The sequence below is a fragment of the Lynx canadensis genome, chromosome B4 (assembly GCF_007474595.2).
Source record: "Lynx canadensis isolate LIC74 chromosome B4, mLynCan4.pri.v2, whole genome shotgun sequence".
NCBI classification, from domain to species: Eukaryota; Metazoa; Chordata; class Mammalia; order Carnivora; family Felidae; genus Lynx; species Lynx canadensis.
In genome coordinates, this window is record NC_044309.1 from 78,215,883 (window position 1) to 78,224,792 (window position 8,910).

An 8,910-nucleotide genomic window follows, 5' to 3' on the forward strand; every position below is an offset into this window, starting at 1 on the left:
GAGCCATGGGGAGGAAGGGGCCCCAGAGAGGATGGCGTCTGCTGTGAACACGGAGAAGCCACTTGTGCAGGTGACTGGGAAAGTACACTGGTGACCTGGTGGTGGTGCTCTGAGGGGCGTGGCTCTTAGCCGGTGTGAGGCCTTGGCCTCCTCCCAGTGCTGGGACTGAGTCCAGCTCCTCTCCTGAAGCCCAGAAACATCCCAGGAAGTCTGGCTCTGCCAGGAAGTGGGCGTTGAAGCCTTCTCCTGCTGAGGGAGTGGAGGGCTGTTTGCACACCCCACCCCCGTGCCCTGTGCTGCCAGACAGAGTTCATTCCTTGCTGTGAGAAGGCTCAGACATTCAGCTGCCGCAGGCCTGGGTTTCGGATGCACCAGCCAGCTCGCGCCCTTGGCCCTTGCTGGTGCTGGGTCTGCCCGGCCCTCGGGTCCTGGACGGGGCTCTCTGGGTCTGGGATTCTGTGCGGGTGATGATGGCAGTGGGAAGAGGCCTGTGTGTGTTTGGGAGGGGGAGGGGTGAGGAGTCCCAGAATCTGGACCCCCTGGCAGGAGGCTCTGTGCCTGGGCGGTGGCTTGTGTGTGTATCCGGCTCCCTGGTGGGGGGAGGGGCATCTGTGTGTCGGCTGCTCGATAAGAGCATCTCTGTGTCTGGGCTGCTCGATAAGAGCATCTCTGTGTCTGGGGTCGGGGGTCTGTGTGTCTGTACGCGTGTGGGGGTGTTTTTAGGGTCTATGGGGATATCTGTTCCTGCAACAGCACATATGATGGATGGTGGGGAGAGGGTAGTGGGGAGGTGTCTTGTGTCTAGGACACCTGGGGGGGGTGGTGGCGGTGTATATAGGGGGGGCTATCAAGAGAGTGTTGGTTTCTGGGGGAGGAGGAGTCTATATTTGATCCTACGGTCAGGAATTTTCATATATTGAGGTGGGGGTGGGATGGGGAGTGGGGGAAGTGGACCGTCGGTGTCCCGCCAGCCGTGAGTGATAAGGTGCCCCCCTACAGGTGTCAGGAGAGCCAGGCCCTGCCCCTCCTGGCTAAGTCTCCTCCTGGTTGCCTTTCTCTCCCTTTGCTTCCAGCTCTTTCTCACGCTGTCTGGGTATTTGGGGCTGCCGGCCAGCCCCCTGCAGCCTTCAGGAAGTGTGAATGTGGCACTCGGGCAGGGTGCCTCCGAGATAGCCCTCTTTCCCCTTTGGCTGTGAACAGCTTCTCTGTCAGCCTCTGAGGGGCCCAAAGCGGGCTGGACGTCCCCATGTGTAGGCACAGACGGGAGGTCTTCTGAGCGCATTATGTATGATCCATGAGCTTTATTGGCAACGTGGACACTAAGCACGAGGGGGAGGGAGCCCAGGCGGCCGCCAAGAGATGTCCTCGTGAAGCCGAGGCCTCAGTCACCGCCAGGGTTTGGAAGGCAGGGGAGGCCCAGTGGAATAGAGGCACGTCCACAGCCCAGGGGACCTGGGGCCAATCTGTGCCTTAGAAGCCACAGGTTTTTGTGCCAGGCCAGCTCCTAGAGCAGCCCGAGCAGGTCAGGATTGGCTCCCTGCCCAAGGCTGCTTGGAAGGCAGGCATTTAGACTCCTGGGGCCAGCTGGGCAGGGAGGCCGGCCCTCTCCGGAAGGAATCCGCCCCCCTCCCCAAGAGCAAGAGCGAAGGAGGGGGAGAAGGCGGAGAAGTTGCAAGAAGATAAGGCTGCGGTGTGGACGGGTCAGGCCCGCAGGTTCTCCAAGCCCTTCCGCTTCAAGCCCCAGGGCTACGGCTGCTCCCGGACCGCCGCTGGAGGCAGGGGTTGCGGACTCCGAGAGCCGAGCCGAGTATTTACAGGGCGGGAGGCGCTACGCGAACCGCACCAAGGAGCTGCCGCTGCACTTCTGGCCGCAGGGCGCGCACATTCCGGTGCTCACCGCCAGGTTCCCGCTGCAGGGGGCGCTGCACGCGCTGCCGGTCACTGGCCGCGAGCCGGATACGCAGAGGTCCCCGCAGACGACCCCGCCCCGGGAGCTGCTGACGCCTGCGGGAGGAGAGCAGGGCTTAGTACCCATGCGAGGTCTACTGGCTCTTGCTCAGAGCGCCCCCCCTTCATTTCTTTTCCTCTCTTCCCCCCTTTCCTCCAACACCTTCACCCCTGGGCACTCTTTCCTGCACTCAGGCCACAAGTGTCCTTGATAAACCGTGCTCCCAGGCCCTCCCTGTGGGCAGAAATAGCTTTTTAACTCATAATCATTCACTGCCACACTCCCTCCTTCCTTTCAGGGTTTCAAACTATGGCCTGTGTTGGCCTTCTATATTTGTAAATAAAGTTTTATCGGAAGCAAGCCATATGTACTCCTTAGGTATTGCTTATGGCTGTAGCCGCTTTCACATTGCAGTGACAGAGTCCAGGAGTTGAGACAGAGTCTGGATGGCTCACAAGCCTTAATATCTGGCCCTTGAAGAAAAAGTTTGCCCAGAGGAACCCCAAGCCCTCAGTTCAGAACCCACAGCATAGGTTACTTACAGACATTTATAGCACCAACGCCTTCACACAACCTTGTGGGGAGAGCAGAGACAAAAATTAGTTCTGACCCCCACATAATCTGGATGCAAATTAGATGCAAATGATATGCAAACATGTTCCTGGCTCAAAGCATAGTGTGGGGGAGACTGAAGACATATTCTCCCCACGGGTGTGGTTCTCACCTCTGCTCCTCGCCCTCCAGCAGCCGCCTGTAGGTGGCGATCTCGATGTCCAGGCCCAGCTTGGAGTTCATCACCTCCTGGTACTCCTTGACCAGGCAGGCCATGTCCTGCTTGGCCTTCTGCAGGGCGGCCTCCAGCTCGGCCAGCTTGCAGCGGGCATCACTCAGGGCCGCCTCGCCCTGCTGCTCAGACTGGGTCACCGCGGTCTCCAGCTTGGTGTTCTGGGGCCCCGGAGAGAACAAAGTGGGTTATGGTCCTGGGTGTCTCGGTCCATTTCCCTCATGTGTCCAGTCTCTCCCCTCCCGCAGCTGGGGACACCCCAAGAACAGGCCTCTCCCCTTCATTAACGGAGTCCCCCTGAGGGACCACAATCAGGGACATGAGTCATGCAAATGGGCTGGATCATGAATGGTGAGAGCCAGTCGGGGCACACACTGCCTGTGTGGCCCTGGGGAGGCCCCAGGCGACCCGTACCTGACACTTGGCATTCTCGACCTCGGCGGTCAGCCTCTGGATCATGCGGTTCAGCTCGTTGATCTCCTCCTTGGTGCGGCGCAGGGTCTCCCCGTGCCGGATCACCGTGGCCTTCATCTCCTCGCACTGGGGGGAAAGCAGAGGTGCTCCTGAGCTCAGGATGCAGTTTCCCTCCCATTCAGACACCACAGATGGTTGGGAGGTTGTACAGTGCTCAGCCTGTGCAACTATACATGGCAGCCCTGCCCAGCGATTATAACTTGAGAGCTGTGTGCCATTCTGTTACTATCCCACGGGATCAGAAACTCCAGACAAAAGAGGCCTTCTTAATAAATACTTGGCTTCCCTCGTGCTGTCATGTCTAAGAGACAGGTGTCCTGTGCCCCTCACCTTGCTGCGGTACCAGGACTCGGCCTCAGCCCGGCTGCGGCTGGCGATGTCGTCGTACTGAGCCTTGATCTCGGCCACAATGCAGTCCATGTTCAGGTCCCGGCTGTTGTCCATCTTGACAACGACTGAGGTGTCTGAGATGTGGGCGTGGAGAACGCGGATCTCCTGCAGATGGTGGGGAACCTGTTTACACCCCAGCCTCACCCACCAAAGTGTGGACCCAGTCTTCTCAGCCCTTACCTGCTCTCCACCCCAGCTCTCACTACAGGCTCATGGACTGCAGTCCCCTTGCCCCAGCCCAAATCCCTGGCCAACCCCCCTCCCCCAACTGCCCAGGGATCCCTGGCCAGTCCCAGGCCCCAGCCCCCTCTTCTAGGCTGGCTGCTTCTTTTCCATCTGGACCACGGCCCCTCACCTCCTCATACAGGCGCCGCAGGAAGTTGATCTCCTCAGTCAGGGCCTCCGCGTTGGCCTCTAGGTCTGACTTGCGGAGGTAGGCACAGTCCACGTCCTAAAGGGGAGAGGGTGTCAAAGGAGTCTTACTGGAAAGGCAACACAGGGCTTCCCCCCCTGCTGCCCCCCACTCCCAGGAGGGCACCCCATCAGGCTGGACAAACTCCCCGGAGACCTTCCTTAGCTGCTCATCCTAGTGCCTCGTATCATGGCCTTGTTGAAGTCCTTTCTACAGTCAGAGGGCTCAGAAGCAGGTTTGGGGAAGGGAGTGGGATTATGAGGTTTCCAGGCACTTTCTCCGCTACCTACCCGAAAGAAAACTCCAGAATCCACACCTTGCATTATCACTGAAACTTAGGCTCTGCAGCAAAATGGGTCGGCTCTAATGATGCCCCAGCCCTTTCTGCCCTGACACCTCATGGAAAGAAATCTAGATCTGTGGTCAGAAGAAGAGGTCTTAGGGATCAATTCTGCCTCTTCCAAGCCAGGGCAACTCAGGGTAAGACCCTTGACCTCTGTGCCTCACTTTCCTCACAGCAACCCTTGCCTTCCTCCTATGGAGGTGGTTGCAAGGACCTGGTGGGAGTCCACATGATGGCATTTGTGGCGAATCAAGTCTAAGAGGTGAGGGACGATACAGCGTTCACGCCAGCACTTCACAGCTGTTGGCGGCCTCAGGATGTAGCCATCCCCTAGCATTGGTGTGCTCTTTCATCCACAGTATTTAGGAATGCCCGCTCTCTGGCAGGCACAGGGCAGAAAGACGCGGGAAGCCATCGGCCAGATGGGGGTTACCTCCGATGGAGGAATAGGGTGCCCTGCTTGAAGCAGGCAGTGTATGTACTCCAATGTCCGGGGCCACCCGGGGAGTGCTGGGGTGCTGGGGGGGGGGGAAGGAAATAGGGGAGGGGTTGCGCTAGGCGATTCTGGGGGAGTCGCTCAGCCTCTCTGAATTCCTGAGTGCTCCCTCCTGCCTCTGCCCTGCTTTCTGAGTTGTGGGACAAGGATTCTGGGGTCACTCGCCTTCTTCAGAGCCACAAATTCATTCTCGGCGGTGGCCCTTAGTGCCACCTCCTCTTCATACCTGGAGACAAAGGGCACAAGTTTCAGTGGCCAGAACTTTAATAGTCTGGGCTTTGAAGAAGGGGGGGGGGGGGAAGAGAGAATGAAGGCCCAGACAAACATGTTCCAGGAACTGGATCTTTTGGAGGTAGTCACAGAATCACAGAGTGTTGGACTAGAAGGGATCTGTCCATCCCATTCTTTGGGGCTCTCAATCCACTCGGTCACCCAATGCTCTTCCTGTTTTAGGGACTCTCATTCCTGAAGTGGGCGCGTGCGCGCAGTTTTGTAGGCTTTCTCTCTGTTTCTGGGCTGTAACTCCTGGCGGGGGTGGGGACAGGAACCCCACACTAGTTCTGGTTCCCCCCCCTTGCCTCCCCGCTCAGGGCCTAACACAGCACCTGCAGCATCGAGTAGATGTCAATAAACGTTTGCTGAATTAAGGAAATAAACCCACGCTGATGAGGTAGGTAGAGCCCCTCCCAGTCTCTCCGGGGGTTTAAACTCCCAACCCAGAAAAGAAAAGTCTCCCTCATCAGGCTCCCGGTCACTGTCTTCTTCCTACTGGAAAGTTCCTCTGGTGCTGTAGCCCAAATCTATCCTGCTCTGACTTCATCCCATTTCGTTTCTTGAGACTATCCTCAGGGCCGCACTCACTTCTTCTTGTAGCCCTCCAGCACCTCCTGCACGTGGTTGAGCTCCGAGGCCAGCCTCCCGCTGTCGGCCTCCACGCACTCGGCCTCCCGCCTCAGCGTCTCGATGTAGCCCTCGAACAGGGGCTCCAGGTTGCTCTCGCAGCACTTGCGGTTCTGGTAGAACTGCCACTTGGTCTCCAGAAGCTTGTTCTGTTGCTCCAGGAAGCGCACCTGGTGAGCAAGTGGGGGGAAAAGTCAGTGGGGGAAGCCAGTCTCCCCAGCCCTCCTCGGAGAGCAGGTAGAGTCAACCCAGAACTAACGGGAAGTGTGCGGCGGTAAGGGACGGACAGCATGGCCTCTCTGGGCCCTCCTGGCCCGAGGAGGCACCGGGAGCATTCTTGTTTCACGATTGCTTGTTCAGGCTTGAGCGAGGGTCTGTTAGGGTGGGCTTGGATGGGGTGAGTGAGAAACTGAGGGGCATTGGGGTTGCGCTGGGGTTACGGTGGGGCGGGGGAGGGGGCGGGTAATGATAATCAAGGAAGGCTTCCTGGAGGAAAGGAATGTAGCGCAAGATGAAAGCCTTTCGTGAGGAGCTCCCCTGGGGGCAGGGACCAGGGTTCATCGGTCTCTGTCCTCAATGCTCAGCAGGAGGTTGCCCAGCAGTTGTCTGAAAGGATGGTCAAGGTGGGAAGGGCTACCCGACTGGGGAGGTTAGAGAGGGCTGGCTCTCGGGTGGCCAGCAAGATGGTTGCGGCTGGATGAAGGGGGATGTGTGTGGTCTTAGGCGGCCTGAATTCCTGTGTTGGACGCTCTTGGGTCCCTGGAGGCCAGGCAGATGGTGTGAATGGGGGGAGATTCTGGCAAATGTGGAGGGTGAAGACTTAAGGGGAAGGGAAGCACACAAGCCTTTACTGGAGGTCATTCGCACTGAAGACCTGTGATGGCGACGACACACTGTGCAGGAGAGGCGGTCAGCAAACCAGGCGAGGCCCCCTGGCCTCCAGGGTTCCATAGCTCGTACATTTGAGCTGCAGTTGAGACATTACCTCGCTTTTTAGCCCTGGTGTCCTCCCACCCAACTTAACCAGGGCAGCTGGGAATTTCCCTACTTGGAACTTCCAGAAAAAGGGAATGGGAACTGCTGATGTTATATGGGCTCACTTCAGGGGGTCTTAGCTGACAGGGCACCAGCTATGGTAGGGAGGCTGATGGCTGCCTTGGCCCCCATCTTTCTTTTCAAGGTCACACCCTGCACCACACATAGCTCTGGTGTGGACAGCTCTGGGGCCAAGACCGGGAGCCGCTGCCCAGTGTCGCCCAGCAGATCGGGGTGGGGGGGGGGTGGGAGAAACTGGAGGTGGAGCCCAGGCTGCCTGTTGGCGGGCCAGGACATTTTCCGTGTTCCACTCCCCTGCTGCCTTTCCCGGGTGTGGATGTTGGCAGTGCTTGCTGTGGTGGGCTGGCTCCCACTGGAAGGGGAGTGCGGTAGCGGCCTCCATGGGTTGGATCCTCTAGGCCCCAGGCGCCTGGAGAGCCGGAGAGAGCCTAGGTTTGGAGTCCTGGGCTGCCACCCACTCCCCGTGGGCCTTGGGCAGGCCCCCCTGCCTTATGTCCCTGTGTCTCTTGTCTTCTGTGTACGTTCAAAGGGCTGGACTGGTGGCAGTGATTCTCAAATGTGAAGCCTTCACAGGCCGACTTCGGGATTTGCCATCCCCTCGTACTGTGTGACTCATGATTTATCTCTAAGTGGATTTGCTTAGCATTTACACTCCAGTGGGGCTTCAGGGGTAACTGGATATTACCACCATATCGTAAATCCAAAATCAGTAGGCATACATAAAAGCACATCATAAAACATTAAATTCTAGCTGAAACCGTTGTCCCAGACAACCCTGAACCTGAGGCTTGCTCTCTTTATTACAAGTAAGAGAGGGGCGCCTGGGTGGCTCAGTCGGTTAAGCGTCCGACTTCAGCTCAGGTCATGATCTCACAGTCTGTGAGTTCGAGCCCCGCGTCGGGCTCTGTGCTGACAGCTCAGAGCCTGGAGCTGCTTCGGATGCTGTGTCTCCCTCTCTCTCTGCCTCTCCCCCACTCATACTCTGTCTCTCTCTCTCTCAAAAATAAATAAACATTAAAAATTAAAGAAAAAGGGTAAGAGAACAGTAAGTATTTGAGGGATACTGAAGACATGTTAGTGCCTAATGAGATTTAATCTTAAGGACTGAAACACACATGAGAAAAGATGAATTTTCCCATCAGATGTTTCGATGTTATTTAGTGCTTTAATGCACCACCTAATATGATCACATAAAATATCACCAGCGTCCCCATTCCCCATTTCCAGAGACTGGCCTGGGAATTCCAAGGTTCTCCCAGGATTTCCAGGCTCAGGAAGAGTGTGATCAAGGACATCCCCCCTTGTCTGTGGAGACTCTGCCTGTCTGGATAGGGATTGTATATAATAATGGTGTTATCAGATGAGGGGCTGCTGCTCTATACTCATTTCTCTGTGTCTGCCTGTGCCCGGGACGTTTGTTCATCTCCTCTATCAGATTGGGAGCTCACCTGGGTCACATCCCTCCTGCTTCTGACTCCACCCTCAGCGCCCAGCCTGAGTTTGAGCATGGATGGGGTTCAGGAACGGTGTGATCAAGGACACCCACCTTGTCGATGAAGGCTGCGAACCTGCTGTTGAGACACTTGATCTGCTCCTTCTCCTCGTGCTTCACGCACTGCGCATTGGGGTCGATCTCCAGGTTGAGGGGCGTGAGGAGGCTCTCGTTGACCGACACGGTGGTGATGCAGGGCGGGCTGGGCCCGCACACGCCGCCGGAGCGGTAGCCGAAGGTGCGGCCGCAGGAGCCGGCGCGGAAGCCGCCGCAGACGCTGTGGCTTCCGAAGCCGCCGGTGAGGCCGCGGTAGCAGGAGACGCCGCGGTAGGGGGCGGCGGTGATGCAGCAGCGGCCGGGCCGGGGCCCGCAGGCCGAGGCGCAGCTGAAGGCGCGGACCCCGCAGGGGGCGGCGAGGCCGTTGGAGAGGCAGGACATGGTGCGGCGGTGGCGGCGGAGGCGGGTGGCTGGAGCCCGGGGCCCGCCCTGCGCCTTATATCGCGGCCCACCGGGCCGGCGGGAGCGCGCGGCCAACGCGTTTACGAGCTTGGAGGTTGGCCCGCGCGCCTCGTCGAGGCGGGAATCAAAGCGGGCCGGGCCGCCGGCCGCCTCCAT

General features: G+C 58.3%; 1 protein-coding gene across 1 annotated transcript; it reads right to left on the bottom strand.

Annotated features, from left to right (window-relative positions):
- Window positions 1-39: 39 nt before the first annotated feature.
- On the bottom strand, window positions 40-8,910 carry LOC115519011 (keratin, type II cuticular Hb1-like). Its single transcript, XM_030322674.1, has 9 exons — window positions 8,350-8,910; window positions 5,709-5,917; window positions 5,013-5,073; window positions 3,952-4,047; window positions 3,537-3,701; window positions 3,147-3,272; window positions 2,673-2,893; window positions 2,491-2,522; window positions 40-2,004 (listed from the first exon to the last, which is right to left on the bottom strand). Exons 1-9 carry the CDS (start codon window positions 8,908-8,910, stop codon window positions 1,829-1,831), a joined length of 1,647 nt encoding a protein of 548 aa, XP_030178534.1. The 3' UTR covers window positions 40-1,828.